The sequence below is a fragment of the Mastigoproctus giganteus genome, chromosome 13 (assembly GCF_048544385.1).
Source record: "Mastigoproctus giganteus isolate SK-2022 chromosome 13, ASM4854438v1, whole genome shotgun sequence".
Lineage (NCBI taxonomy): Eukaryota > Metazoa > Arthropoda > Arachnida > Uropygi > Thelyphonidae > Mastigoproctus > Mastigoproctus giganteus.
The window spans coordinates 92285907-92302756 of NC_143587.1; the positions used below are offsets into that span (position 1 = coordinate 92285907).

At 34.5% G+C, this 16850-nt stretch overlaps 1 protein-coding gene across 4 annotated transcripts in view; it reads left to right on the forward strand.

Annotated features, from left to right (window-relative positions):
* LOC150076258 (solute carrier family 41 member 1-like) overlaps positions 1 to 16850 on the forward strand; it is a 192990-nt gene that overhangs the window by 67040 nt on the left and 109100 nt on the right. For all 4 annotated transcript variants that reach the window (XM_090387763.1, XM_090387760.1, XM_090387762.1 and 1 more), the window contains 2 exons: positions 1599 to 1670; positions 12567 to 12711. In XM_090387763.1, the coding sequence (XP_090243889.1) occupies positions 1599 to 1670; positions 12567 to 12711 (217 nt within the window). The remainder of the gene's footprint in view (positions 1 to 1598; positions 1671 to 12566; positions 12712 to 16850) is intronic.

The window sequence follows — 16850 nt, forward strand, 5'->3', positions numbered from 1 at the left end:
AATTTTAATTATTATAAACATAATTAAAATAGAGATTAAAAAAATGTTGAAAGTAACCTCCTCAAATGTAAATAAGCACAAACTCTTTTCATCATCTTATTACTCTTCTTTTTTTTTTTCTTTTTTTTTTTTGTTAGATGATATAGTGTTTGAACAATTGTTGAAATTTCTGATTTGATATGCTGACTTTTAATTCATCTAATATGTGAAGGTTGTTAGTATATACCACTCCTTTTAAGTAGTTCAAAAGATACAAATGAGGATTTATGGATGTTCAATTATTAAACATGTGCTGTGCCTGGAAAAATGATATGCTGCCACCTCTTTGTTGTAAATAAAGCACTCCTGGTTAGCAACTGGAAGCTAATATGTAAGTAGTAACCAGTACTGCTGCTACTGGAGTAGGCGCCTCCGTAGCCAGGTGGGCGGGAGCAGCAGTGCGTAGCACACGCTTCTTGATTAGACCGGGGTTCGAGCCCGTGACCACCAAATACGGAAGTTGCGGAAAGGTCAGGGGATGACCACCGCATATCCCCGGAGCAACATGGCCTTAATTGCTAATGCTCCTAAAAAACCAAATAACAACAACAGCTACTGGAGTAGTCAAAATCAAATTCCATCAGGTTGTCAAAGATAAATTAACACTTACAATTTGGGTTGTATGAATTTTGAATCACCCTGTATGTACCGTAGGGTCATCATTCAATCTGCATTTGATAGATAATTTAATGCCTGTTCTCTGAGACAGTCTCAGGGAACAGATCCAATCATTTTCCAGATAATATCCAGCTCATCAAAAGTAAGATTTTTTTTTTTTTTTTTTTTTATTCCTTGCCGTAAATGCTTACTTTTGCTCAGCTCTCACAAAGAACTACATTGGGATGAAACTGGGACTCCTAGCCGGCTACTTAATTTTCCATATCAGCCTGTCCATCTGTTGAGAAAAATGATATCCAGCCAGGTGTACATAGGAAAGGAGAAGTGAGGCAGGACCCCCATCTTGCACAATGAAAAATTCCTATAAGTTTGGTCAATTTCTTATTCTTACATTAAGGGAAACCGATTTTTTTCAGTACGTCAAAGTATCTTTTTTTATATCTTCACATTAAGTAGTTTTTACGTGATTTATCATTAAAACTTTAATTTTTATTAGTTTGGGTTAGCTTTTGTTATTTAATAAATTGACTTCACTATCTTAAAACTATTAAGTGTTCATGCATCCTCTCACATTAAAACAGTGATAAACTCAAAATATGGATTGTAACAATTAATGTTATTTGATTTGGCAACTGAACAAATATCTGATAAGTCTAAATAACTTATGATTATTAGCAAATAACATAATTAAATCTTAAATCATTTGGCTGCAATTAATTAGTTTTATTAATAGTAGTGCAAATTATGCTTTGACAGCAATGTTTGTATCATAAATTTTAGTATCAAAACTTTTAGGAAGAAATTCATATCAAATAACATGTTTATGCTGGTCTCCACATTTCATGTTAGTCAGTTGTCACTGTATTTGTAACTACAAAATTCTAATTAGAGCAGATTAATTTTATAATGTTTTAACAGATTTCAATAAATTTTTGCTACAGGCAAATTTGGGTAACATGGATACACCAAAAGAGCAATGGATGATGGCTAGGGGTAATATGGCACTAATCCAGGTAATAAAATATATCTGCAGAATGTTTCTACTGTTATCAAGAGTGCATTTATATTTTGATGTTAAATTACATTACCTCATTGTAAGGTATTTACAGTTGATGTAAATATATGCCTTTTAACACTAGTAAGCTGAATGTTTTGATCAGACTGTAGTTAAATGTATCACTAAGGAATATTTCCATAGGATTTAGGAAAAAAATTTATGTATATCAAATTTTCACCTTTGAATCTTGTTATTTAAGGTAGATATTTCTATCATCATCAGTTTTTTTTTTTTATTTTTTTATTTTATTTGCCAGATTTGGTCATGTGACTAATTTATAATAGCACACCCAGTGTTGGGGACTTCACAAATATGTTTTGTCCAAAAAAGTCCAGCCTTGGTTTTTTATTACTGGATAGTAGTGCAAACTTGAGCTCGGAGTAGAACCATGAATGGATGTATGCTTATTAGTATTAGTAATGGCCATATGGTGCAAGGAAGCCTAAGGCTTATACTGCACCAGCCAAAAAAAAAAAAATAAATAAATAAAATAATAATAAAATAAATAATAATAAGAGAAAAGGAAATAGACAATCTATGCATTTCCCTCCTCCCTAAGGTAACTATCCAGCTGACCTTTGAATTGCCCCAAAATGTCGGCCTCTACCACCCATGTAGGTAACTATTCCAGTAATTTATAACTTGCTGGCTAAAATAAAACTTCCTGCAATCTGGTCTAAATATTTCTCCCCGTAACTTGAATTTATGGCTCCTAAATTCTAGAATAATTTATAACTGAGAAAATTTCATTCTCATTCATTTTACTATTGCCTCTCATCTCAACCAGGTCACCTCTAAGGTGCCTAGTTTCCAAGCTTTGCAACCCACATATTTGAAGTCTATCCTCATAAGGACATCCTTTTGCCGATCTCACCAGGTGAGTTACCTGTCTCTGGACCCTTTCAACAAGCTCTCGGTGTTTTATTAGGTGCAGTCTCCGTACTTGAATAATAAAATATAGTATAATACTTGAATAATAAAATATAGTATAATATAATAAAATAATAGTATAATAGTATAAAATACAGTATTCCAAGTGTGGTATAACAATAGCCTTACATAAGGGGATTATGATGTTCTTATCTTTACTAGCAATGTTTGAAAAATCATCAATAAGACACCATGGGCCTTCCTTGCAACCTCTCTACAATGCTCAGAGAACTTCATGTCTGACCATATTGTAACTCCCAAGTCCCTTTCTTCCACTACTGACTTTAGTTCAATTGCACCAAGTGTGTATAAGTTATTTTGGGGTTACTGTTCCCCAGGTTAACCCTGCACTTTGCTAGATTAAAGCACAGCTGCCACTTTTCTGACTATCCCTGAAGTCTATCTAGGTCACTCTGAAGAAGCTCTGCTTGGTGGTGATCATTAACTACTCTACCAGTCTTTACATCATCTGCAAATTTAGACATCACGCCTTCTATCCCTTCATCGATGTTATTTAAGAAAATCAAAAATAACAGTGGTCCTAATACTGATCCTTGGGGAACCCACTTCTTACATTAACTCAATCTGAGGAATAACCATTTATCACAACCCTCTGCCTCCTGTCCTGAAGCCATCTTGCTATCCATCTAAGGATTTTCCCTGTGATTTCAATCTGTTCCAGCTTATAAAGTAACCGCTCATGTGGGACTGAGTCAAATGCTTTGCTGAAATCCAAATAAACAACACTGAAATTATTCCCTAAATCCAGCTCATGTGTGACTGTAAAAATAGACTGTAAACCCAGATTTGTTAAACATGATTTTCCCTTTACAAAACCATGCTGTGTAACCTTCAGATTTCCATTTCTATCCAAATAATCCTGAATTTCACCCTTGATCATTGCCTCCATGATTTTACCTACTACTGAAGTTAGACTGACCGGTTGGTAATTTTCCACTACACTCTTAGAACCGCCTTTATGTATTGGTGATACTTTGGCACTTTTCCAATCCAACAGAATCTTTCCTGAGTCCAGTGATGCTCTCATAATTAGCCTTAATGGTTCAATGCACTCGCATGCTGCCTCCCTTAAAATTATAAGGGATATGCCATCAACCTCAGGAGCCCTACTTGCCTGTAAGCTTGAAATTTTACTTCTGATTACACTTATTCAGGTGAGATCGGTCAAGTGATTGTTAGTGAGCTATCATTAATTAGTCTGATTGCACTCTCTTGACAGAATTTTAGTGGATTTAAGGAGTTTTAGCAGTTTGGACATTGGAACAGTATTTCTTGATAGAATGGATTTACAATTTTTGCCGAAGTAAAACTACTAGTAGGAAAAAAAGAGAAAGCTTACTTTTTTGCATTCAGGAAACAATATGTTTATTGCAAGAGAACTTAGGAGGTTAATCCAAGTAGGGTATGTTCTTCAAATGGTTCATCTTCTCTAGAAATCTGAATGTTAAACATTAGCATGGGAGGAGCAGATTCTTTTTATGGTTTTAGGCAAATTAAAGTTCATTAAGTTCTCTACCTTCCACATGAAATTGGCATTAAAGCAACTGGACAACCAATATTCAAGTAATTTTGGTTGTTCTTGCAAATGAAGGGTTGTCAAACTGGATGTGGAATGAAAGGCCACTTATACGAGAGAAAATGAGGGAAGCTAAAGGTATCCAAAACCTTGAGGTATACAAGCAATTCTTGAGAAGTTGGAATTGGTGAAAAGGTGTTCTGCACAGTTAGTTGCTAGAGAAGAAACTAGCTGGCAGATCAGTAAAATTGTCTTTTATAACAAACCTGTTTATTTGCTCTACCCTCCTATAATCTGTAAAATTCTTTAAATTTATTCAAACTTTTACCTATACAACATTAGTGGAAATTAATTGATTTTGGTGCTCTCTGGCTGAAGGCTGATTGCTGCATATCTCTTTTGCAACCATCTTGTTCAGTTAAATTTGCAACCATCTTGTTCAGTTTAAATCTTGTGTGCATAACTCCTGATAAAGAGTTAGAATGCCATCAGTATTTAGTTTATTCAATCCTTTTAAAGCCCTAAACACTTGCAATGGCTGGAAAATAATGCTTGGTTTCCAGATATTGCATTTTACAGAATACAAGTCTTTCTTGGTAAGAATGCCTTTCACTCCCCTGGTAAGTCCCAAATCAGGATATATCATAGGCATTGTCTCACCATTTTAAATAAAATGGCATATTAACCTTTTGGTAATGCCAGAAGGTTAATCTGCCATTTGAAAGTAATCTAAAGTTAATCTGCTGTTTGGAAGTTATTCAGTACCAAGGCAACTTGTGGTGAAGGCTAAATTTGTTCTACTGTGGGCATTAAGACTATTGCATTAACTAGACAGTTTAAATCCTGCTGACCACTTAAGCATAAGCACGGGACAAGATAGTCCTACTTTACATAATTTTGAAAGGCCAAAATAGCTTTTAATTTCAAAGTATAAGCAATAAAAAATGGTACAATATACAGAGTTTGATCAGATTTAAATTTATAATCATTAAAACATTTTTGAATGGCCACCAAATTTGAGTGCATTGTACAATGTTGCTTAAATGATAGTGCTTTCTCCTTTTAATCCTCTTGTATGTTCATAGATATGATATTTTCATTATGGGTTCTGGGGAGTGTATATATAGATCTGTGGTCTAATTCACTGTCTCTGTATGACTGCCAACTTTAATATTTTGACTTTCAAAAAGCTAGAGTATGCTTTTAAACATTAGCTTACCTAACATTTTTCTATCTGTGGGTTTCTATCTAAACAAGACATCAACTGATTTTGATTGCTTCGAGAAAGATACTGTTGCAGACTTTGCCCTTTTCAGAAATGTCGAGTCAAAGTTTGTTCATAATATTGGCCATGCTGTCTGGACTTGGGCTCTGGGGAGCATTTCCAAAGCTTCACCAGAAAGAGACCTGAACTCAGTTTTTGTAACATGGATTTCTCTCGCACTCAGCACTGCTATGAGGGATTGTTAAAATGGCAAGCATAACCTGGGATAATTTGCTCTGTTTCTAGCTTACTTGTGCACTTCATCATTCTGGTTTTTAGTCTGCTAAGGTGATCAATTTCAAAATGGAAGTGGAAGATTTCAAAACTGATGGAGAATGTGTGAAAACATTCTTCAAACATCTAGAGGTAATAACCTTAGTATATGGATGTGAGGCATGCTGGATTGAAGAGCTATGTTCAGATCTTCAGACATTGGTCTGTTCATATTTCTCTCTTTGAGAAATATGAACACAACACAAGTCAGGATAACATGCCTAGAATTATTTGGATCATGAACTGGATTTTAACATGACTCAGTGCTACTAACGAGCAATTGCTTGTTGCACATTTCGGTTTGGTAACTCTGAAAAATGCTCATAATGATGATTTTTTTTTTCATCTCTTCTGATCCCCTTCTTTAAACAGACTTGTCTAAGGTTGCCACTGTTCTACATTTTTAACCAAAGACAACAAATGTGTAAACATATGCTTCAAAATCTTTTTTACTTCAATGGTAAACATAAATTGAAATTATTTAAATCTATCTTTCCTTTTTGGTACTTCTTTCTGGATAGGAGTAAATTTTTACCAAGTATTCATCCACTTTCTCAGGAAGAAATGCAGATCCATTTTAAGCATATAAATTAATAAGATGATAAAAACAGCCTGTTACCATCACAAGTTTAAAAGAGGAGATTGTAAGTGTTCAATCTTCTCTTTTAATGCCCTTGTTACTCCAGGTTTTAAATGCTAGACAGTTTTTTGAAGGAGTTCCATGTACTTTCAGGTTGTTCAGAAGATAACTGGTGTTGTAAGCTGTAGAGTCACCTTCCAGTTCTGACACTGAAAGCAAGCTTCTTTCAATTTTTTTTTTTTTTTTTTTTTTTTTCAGGTAACCAGAATGGGATATAGCTTGGAATCACTTTGATTAATCAGCACAGCTCAGAGGAAGATGTTTATGACAAAAGATGCAAATAAACATTTGGCATGTATTACATCATTGTCACCATGAAATGCAACATTTATTTTTGCATTTCTCTCTTTTGTTTGTAATTATGCTTATTTTTTTGCAAATTTGTGATTACATCTTGTTTCCTGCTGCTTGAAATTGAAAAATCACATCTACATGCAGTACACAAAACAAACCTGTTACTTTTTCAGATATTACATCATGCTTCTTTGGCATCTTATTGAAAGACATTGTTAATTAGCTTTGCACTATACAAGTATAAAATAATTTCACATAACAGAGAATAATGCCAATTTGTTAACAAAATAAGCAGAAATTTGCAAAATTAAATAAAAAACAATATTACTGAGCTTTTGCAAAAAGATGGAGAAACTCTCTGTCATCAGTATATTACGATGGTGAGACGGAGAAGGATCAAATCAAATAATAAAGATGTTTCTCTGTCATAAATTTGGAGAGTTAGCAGTGGTGAACATAATAAAATAAATAAATAAATTTTTTGTTTATACTCCAGAACAACCATAAGATCGGAGGAGTTCACAAGATCGACAGCTTTCTATTATGATACAATACTGTGTACAGAAAGATAGCTTTCTATTGTGATACAATATATAATACTGTATTTAATAGTCATGAGTTGAAGTCACTTAAAGTGCATGCAATCGAATGATTAGTAATTGTGAGATTTCAATAATAAAAATAATTGAATGATTAATAGTTACTAAGTATTAATCATTTGATTATGTAATTTGAATGATATAATCGAAAGAAATGATTGAATGATTTTTCGTAATCGAATGAATCATTCAAACGATACAAGTATAATCGAAGTAATCAAATGATTTTCTATAATTGAAATAATCAATTATGACCTCTTGATTATGCCTATTACTAACAAATTGTCTTAAAATTTTTCCAGAATGTACTGCCAGCTCTTATATGTGTTTCCAACTAATTGCAAACACAATGCAAAATAGGTGATAGCATGACAGAAGCTTTGAAAGTTCAAGGAGGAAGGCGACCACACCTGTTAACTTCAGTTATTTGATTTGGACTCAAGCAAAAATTAAATAAATTCTCTAGAATTGATCTAAAAATTGATAAAACTGAATCAAATGATATTTAGCTACCGGCTAAATAAACAAAAACAGCAGTTAGTCCTGTGGGAATCGTATCACTATTATTGTTTTTCTGTCATAATGTTTTGATTAGATTACTCTACCCCTCCCTCCTTCTGCTGTTCTCTTGTAAGAACTTATAAGCTTCAGCAAATCCACCCACATGTAATAACTCTACTTGTGATAATTGATTTTCATGAAATTATGTTTGGCTCTAGAAACTTTTGTTAGTCATTCCCAATTTCATTAAAATTTGACAATTATTTATTTATTATTATTATTTTTTTAACACATCTCAATGTTCAACCAGAGGTATGCATTAAAAAACAAAACAAAACATTATAGCTGAACAGTATAGTAGGTTCTATAACTTCCTTGATATCTCAAATTGCCACCAAAACCCTCCACAAGAATGTTTTTAAAAAATTTTTTTTAGCACAAACCTAATTTAATGCTGTTTTTTATAGTGCAATATTTTTGCAATTTGGTCCTGTAAAACTAGTTTAAACACAGAGTTTCTGTATGGACTATATCCAAGCAAAAGTGGACAGGGAGCACGTGAGTGACATGTTAATTTCAACAGTTCAAGAGACATTCACACAAACACACATCTAATTCTGAATCATTTAGAAAAAATCTCAATCTTCAGTCAGAAAGGCCCATATTAAATATATATACAGGTGCAGTAATTCTCTTATTTAGAATGAACTGTTTTGAAAGTTTACATGTATCATATAAAGATTAAAGTTATGGTAATGTAGTTACATATAAAAATGGAAGGTTGCATGATTTTGTTTTTGAATTAGCACTGCCAGCACATTTTTTTAGCATGTTTTGGTTTCAATTTCATTTTCAGAGTAGACATACATACACTTTGTTGAAAATTCCAGCATTATGTTGGATGTTATCAAAGAGAAAACTAAAGACACTCTAAGTTCTGGATAAACTTATTCAAGAAGAAGTTGAACAATATGCTAAAGATCTTAATCGTGAAAGACTGAAGGCTAGTAGTGGATATCTAGTAAATTTTCAAAAAAGACAGGATATTGTGTTTTTGGAATAACTGAAGCAACATGGAATTAATTCTTCCTACTTGCCAGGAAGTTCAGAAGGCAGTAGATGTGCTACATAAATTTATTTAACGTCTTCTGGCTGTTACAGTAAATAATTTCTCTGCAATAAATCATATCGAAGACAATTTGGAGTGGGTTTGGTGAAGAAATACACAACTCTTTTAACTGAATACTTCAAATGAAGTGATATGTTTGTCAGAAGGGACAAAGAGGTAATTATCCCATTGTATAAAACAATGAGGAAGCACTTGGAAAAATAAATGGGATTAAAAGTAGGTGGAAGGGAAAAAAACAACAGAACAATAATTACAAGGCAAGTAAAAGAAAGCACTTCAGAAACTAAATGATTTGGATAAAGCTGTAGGATAAAACTGAACTTAAAGCAAACAAAAATGATGATTTTCAACAAAAGAGAAAACAGAATGTAACCACTATTGAAAACAAGAAAAACTGAAGTTGGCTCCTTGGATACTGGGGAAGTACAATATCAAATGATGGAGGAAGTATGGCAGAAATAAACATCAGAATAGCCATGTCAGAACAAACATTCTGGAATTGCAAAGAATTCCTCAGAAGAGATCTGAACTTAGAACTGAAATCTGGACATCTAAAATGCTATTTATTTCTGTGAAACTTCAACATGGACAAAAGATATGGAAAGGAAAATCAATGCTTTTGACATTTAGTGCTAGAGATGCACTAGCTTGCTGCCCTTAGGAGTTAATAGTTGGAGCCAGCTCTTCATAAGTATAGAAAAGAGCTGGCTCCAACTATAAACCCCCAAGGTCAGCAGTAGAGAGAAAATGGGTGGGACGTGCTTTGAGAGGTTTAGCAGGTGATGACACCCTTCTCACCATTAACAGATACTTAAGAGTAGCAATAAGAAGAGGAAGACCAAGAAGAAATTTAGTTGTTGTTGTTTTGGTTTTTAGGAGCATTAGCAACTAAGGCCATATTGCTCCGGGATATGCAGTGGTCATTCCCTGTCCTTTCCGCATCTTCCGTATTTGGTGGTGACGGGCTCGAACCCCAGTCTAATCAAGAAGCATGCGATACATACTACTGCTCCTTCCCACCTGGCTACGGAGGTGCCCAAATTGATTAGACCTTAAAAGCTGTAGTAGACCAAGATGGTATGAAAATCTATCTTAAAAGACGAACGAGACAATGCTGGAGCTACATGATGGCGTGCCTTTGTACTGGTGACTACACTTGATGATGATAAACCTAGTGTTATGCAAGAGAGTTGTTTGAATAATTTTAAACAATTTAAATTTCAAAAATACCAACATTGTCTCTTTCATGTCTCTGTTGAAGGATATCCTGAAATTTTAAAAACTTAATGAATGACCAACTTCAAATATCATACAGTAATATATATGCTGTCATAAAAATGAGTTTTATTCATTTTAAAATACTTTAATCACACATAATATACCACATATATTTTACTTCCTTAGAAATGTTTGCAACTAGAGAGTTTTTCTTATAAAGAAAGCAGCAATAATCTGCCATCATGGTAGTTTCTCAACCAACTTGGTACTGCTTTTCCTGGACAAATTTACATCTCCCAAATTTTGAGGCAAAGACTGAGATGGGAATAAAGAAAATGAATTTTCAAAGGCATTCAGCACCCCATCTTTATAACATGCAGTAAAGTTGACACTGTAATGTGTAAACTTGACATGATTATCTTCTTTCTTCCAAAAAAATCAATGCTCAACTGTTTTAAATTATTACTAAGCTGCTAGTTCAATATCCTATCTGTTTCAATTTTGAGGATTTCTTTATTTGAGATCCAGTGAAAATTCCTTTTTGATCCAAGTTTTATATACAAAGGTGGAAGAGAAACCTTTTTTGGTTCAGTCAGTGGAACATATTTTATTACTTCTCCCTAAAAATTCTGCTAAAAATTCCTCACTCTTTTCCCTCTGCTGCACAGTATAATGGTTTTCCTCTTTCACGACTGTCCCACAGACAGAAAACAACAATATTTTATTGCACTCAGGATCTTGAACATACCTTCATGTTTCAAGCCAACAGCAGAGGAACTGATAGGAATACATTTCCGGGGGCATCAATAAATATATTCCATTAGTTAGAGTTAATTGTGTTCGATGCCCAGTTCATTCAGAAGTCCATTAAATATCTTTACAGAAAATACATACCATTTTTCCATAACAAAATATTTTTAAAATGCTTTGTGTTTTCAAAATATTTCATTTGAAAACAATTTAGTTTCTGCTTCAGGTAACTTCCACTGTTGTAACCTAAAACCAACAAGTTCTGCTTGCTCTTCAGATAAGTTTTAAATCACAAACTAAGCCATTTAGGCGCCTTCGTAGCCAGGTGGGAAGGAGCAGCAGTGCATAGCACACGCTTCTTGATTAGACCGGGGTTCGAACCTGTCACCACCAAATACGGAGGATGCGGAAAGGTTAAGGAATGACCACCACATATTCCGGAGCAATATGGCCTTAGTTGCTAATGCTCCTAAAAACCAAATAACAAACAAACTAAGCCATTCAATTGGTAGTCCAAATCTGTTGAATTGGATGCAAAGCAAAGTGTGCAACACTAGAATCATCGCTATATTCATCACTGTTAATTTTATCCCATGATTTTGGGTGATTTAGTATCAGCAGATCTACATGATGTGGAACAGGTCTTATTGCAGATGTCAGGATATTTGATGCTGTGCTTGTTTTTTCTGGATATCTATGATATTTTTATCATGCAGAAATAACAATAGCTAATGTGGTTGTGCAGTTCTCACCACATTATAGAGCAAAAGACATACTTTTCATTTTTCCAGTTAGTTACATCCTTAGATTTGTGATACAGGTAATACAGCACATATGTGGATTCCAGGTTTTGTCCTTATCACCAGTCTTGCAACTGAAGTACAAAGAATATACATGTTTAGTAATATTATAGATTTTCTTCCTCTCAGGTTTTGTTGTAAACCATCTACACGCATAGCAGAAATTTCCAGGGTGCACTTGCTTCTGCTTAAACGTTTTAATAATATGCTAAGCAAAACAGAGAAGAAGCAAACAATATTTAATCGATATCTAGATAAACTTTACATTTATTCACACTACAACTGTCTTTCTGTTACTGAAAGTGAGAGGTGGGAGGCAGACAGGCAAGGTTGAACATGTTAATAGATAAATAAATTTTCTGTTTATACTCTGGGATGGCCATATAAAGTTAGAGGATATTGCGATTTTAAATGTTTCTCACCAACCACTTATAAAATAAAACACGGAAACTGGAATTTTGAAAACTATGTGTTTACTACTATATATTTACAATTAAAATAACTTTCCAACTAAAAAGGATAAAATACACGAAATATATATATATACATCGAATAAAATACCGGGTTAAGAGCGATAAAACCAACTGTAGCTTTCGAAGGCTCCTGCCTTCTTCCTTCCAGTTTCCGTGTTTTATTTTATAAGTGGTTGGTGAGAAACATTTAAAATCACAATACGAATTTACCCAACCCCAGAGGCCTGTTTGAAGAACTAAAGTTAGAGGAGTTCGTTAGATATACAGAATGCAAGAAGAGCACAGTGCTTAGTAGTCACATGGACTTGAACCATTTATTTAATTATTTTACATAGAATATGTGTAAAATAATTAAATAAAAGTCATTTAATTACTTTTATTACAAGATATTTGTTTTCTGCCCATTTTATGGGTAATTTTGTTATTTTTCTCTTTAATTTTTAGTGTCAAGCTATTGTGGTAGGATTTTTTGCTTCTCTGTTTGCCATGATAATAGGCTGGATACCTGAGGGAAAGTTTGATATTGATCATGCTTTTCTCTTATGTGCTGCTAGTCTAGTGACAGCATCTCTAGCAAGCTTAGTTTTAGGTAAGTGTATTTTAATGTTACTGTTGTGTAGATAGTTGTGTAATATAAAAAAAAAACAGCGTGTGTACCCTGTATGCACAAAAGATGTTTTATTTTATGTGAAAACATCAGGTCTAACATTCAAGGTCTATCAGGAAGAAGGCATTCAGCTACACAAATGTCTCCAACAGGTCTAACATTCAAGGATTTTCCAACACAAAAGATGTTTTATTAAAGATGCACAAAAGATGTTTTATTTTATGTGAAAACATCCATGGCAGTTGTATTTTTTGTGAGAAAATTGTTGTAGCAGTGCAGCTCCTTCAATCGTGTAAGGAAGTAAAATGAAATGGATGAATTTAATGATGTGTTCGATCTTTTGGTTAGGTGAAATGTAAATGACTAGCGACAATATCGTTTGACTATCAGGAAGAAGGCATTCAGCTACACAAATGTCTCCGATAGGTCTAACATTCAAGCATTTTCCAACAGTTTGTCAATAAATCACTTCCACATGAGAAGTAACAACATGAGTACGATTTTCTCTCTTATGATAAACTAGCGCCTCCATAGCCAGGTGGGCAGGAGCAACAGTGCGTAGCACACGCTTCTTGATTAGACCGGGTTTCGAGCCTGTGACCACCAAATACGGAGGACGTGGAAAGGTCAGGGAATGACCACCGCATATCCCCGGAGCAACATGGCCTTAGTTGCTAATTCTCCTAAAAACCCAAATAACAATAACAACAACATATGATAAACTGCTACACCACCAGCTTGTTAATCTTTTTATTTGAATTGAATGACACAATCGATGTTAAGTATGCTTACTTCTTTGTTATAGGTGCTTCCGTACCTAGGTGGGAAGGAGCAGTAGTGCATAGCACATGCGTCTTGATTAGACTGGGGTTTGAGCCCGTAACCACCAAATACGGAGGATGCAGAAAGGTCAGGGAATGACCACCGCATATCCCCGGAGCAATATGGCCTTAGTTGCTAATGCTCCTAAAAAACCAAAATAAAAACAAGCAACATTTCAAGTTCCTTGGATGAAGTGACTCAGAAAACCATGAATGGAGCGTGGAGGAAAGTTTGGAAGAATTGCATAAAGGATTCCCAAGAACCTGATGATTCGGTTGAGAATGTTAAAGCACAAATTGTTCAGCTCAGAAAAGCAGCAGGATTGAACGAAACTGACGATGACTGTATACATGAGATGATCAACAACAGGGATGGCCTGTCTAATGAAAAACTCGTGGAAATGACAAAAGAATAAGAGTGTGCAATTGAGGGAGAAGATGATCAAGATCCTGCAGATGAACCGATAAAGTCGCCGACTGCAAAAGGACTTAGTAAAGCTTTAGAACACTTTGAAAAAATGTGTGATTATTTCTGGGAGAACGACCCTGACATGGAATGAAGTTCCAAGGTAATAAGAAATTTAAAGAAAGAAATGAATCCTTGTACAAGATGGACAAAGTAAAACCCAAAATCGACGCGTTTTTCAGCCTTAAGATACAAAAACTCGGCGGCCCGGGACCATCAGATTAATAAATTCATGATTTTAATTGGCATTTTAAGTTTAATTTTGAAACTTAATGTAGTTACTTATCACATAATTATATATGTAAGTAATATAGAATATTTTATATGTACAAATTTTTGTATATTAAATATTTTGTCTTTGTGCATCTTTTCCCAATCCCAATAGGATTAGGAAATATCCTATGGCATAGACCACAACTCACAAATACATATGTTACCTTATGGGAATATGCCGCTCGCACACGCTTCTTGATTAGACCGGGGTTCGAGCCCATCACTACCAAATACGGAGGATGCAGAAAGGTCAGGGAATGACCACCGCACATCCCGGAGCAATATGGCCTTAGTTGCTAACAACAACAGCTTCTTTGTTATTTAGCCACATTTCAGAAAGTAGAAGTAAATTGGATTGTTGGGTGATTGCATCAATGAGATCATCACTGTGAGCACATAAACTTTGATAATTTACCTTAGAATGGAAAGATCTCGTTTACTGATGAATTCATATAAAATATCTTGCATGGTAAGTAGAGGATTACTCGACAACTTGGTCATTTCAGCTTGAAGTGCAAGAGTGGATGTAGTGTTTCTCAGTCCATGATAAAAAAATTTTTCCCATTTGCATCAGTAATGTAAAGATCATTGATATTGGTAACTCGAGATAAACTAGTTGTTTGTGATATTTCTCATATTCATAAACTACTGAATCAAAAGTACCTTCCTGAGATTTATGGAAGGTAATAGCACAAGCCAGTATTAGTGGAAAATAATTTCATGTGGCTGAGATTATTCGCTTGTTATTCAACGTAACACCCATACTTCTTGAGATCAGTATGGCTTCTAAATCGATTTCTCGAGCCATAGCAAACCAGCAAGCCTTCATTCTAGAAAGTTGACCCACAGCAGGTGATCCTGAAAATTTCAACCAAAGACATTTAATAGAAAAGAATTTCCTAAAGCTCCATTAGTCAGACCATCGGACATGTCAATACTAGTGGTTATCAAGTATGGTTTGCCAATAAGTAAAGGTTGCTTTTAAATACACCCTTTTCCGATGTATTTAAAAGCAACTCTTAATCTTGAGTTCTTAGTCTCATTATTTTCACGGGCATAACATGATGAGGCATCACTCCACGCCGATGTGAACAGTGTGAAGTTCACTCGATGCCATCATAAACTGTAACTTTTTAAAATTATCTGTAAACTGTTGATACTGCCAGGGTAAATGCTAGGAAAGAACAATTCTTAGGCATGTTCGTCAGAAAGTAAACTTTGTGGAACATTTCGTTCACGAAACTATTTGTAAATATTTGTCATTGCTCCACAAAAGAGTTTGAGCAACTAAACTTTCTTCAGTAGGTATAGCCTCACTCATTTCATCACGTTTAGGAGCATCATCGTGTTCCATGTTTTCATCAAAGAATGCTTCGTCAATCTCGATATCATACAGATGATACAAAGGAGTCGTAAGTAGATACTTCAACGAAACCCTTACATCTCGTTTATGAACCAAGCCCATTAAATAACTCGATTTATGTATGTTTACATTTGATATGAATGTTAACGCAATAATCGTCATCTATTCTCCGAGGCAAATAATTGACCATAGAATTAACATTTACAGGAACATTTATAATTTGGCCCAAAATTCCGTATTAGCCAAAACCAAATCTTAGTTTTCTAATTTGCACGAATGGTATACATACAAGGGGAAATGAGTCACTCGGTTACTAAATCCAATTGAGGCAGATGAGGTGGAATAGCAGGATAAACTAAACCATTCCTCTTTGAAAATTGAATGGAATTGAATCATATTTGAGACATGTTCGACAAGTATTACAAGCCTTCATAGTTGTTATGTCTGCAGTTTGAAATTCTAAGAGAAGTAATGGGTAACTTCCTGGAGTGCACAATTTTACATCATTTTCATACCATAATCAATCGCAGATATCACAAACAGCTCCAAATGTATTTTTGGAGAAATTTTCGTTCAAATTATTTATAGGAGTTACGGTCGTGTTCGATATTCTTGTAAATGATTTCATGCTCAACTACTGTTGAAACCTGTGGAGAATCTATAACAGGCGATTGAGCTGAAATATGATTTTGTTTCTTTTTGGATGATCCAATCGAAGCTGGTTATTGCAGTATACTCTGTGTAGCCGGTTCAGGAATCAATTGAAAATCCTCACCTCAGGTAATTCATTTGAACTCAAATCTTCTGGATCGAAATCTTTAGGAAGTTCTTGAATATAATTTCATGGTGTCGACAGTCCAGCTTCTTGGTGAGAAATCGATGTAGAAGGTTGATGTTGATCAAAATCTTGAGAAGCAGATTTCATTAAACTTCATTTTTTTCATTCTCTATGTTTTTGAACTCATTCTGTTGTCAACATGGTACGCTTCTTCGGTGGCTCTGAAGCTTTTATTCTTGCATGATTTTCTCGATTTCTCTCAGCTGAAGTTTTAGCCATCTTCGAAATGCTCTTATAGGTTGTTAACTGAAATTAGATGTGGTATTTTTACAATTCTGTAGTTAGCCAAATCCATTTGTAGACTAGTATGATGTCATAACCAAAAACTGCTGAAAGGTTGATCAAAATCTTGAGAAGCAG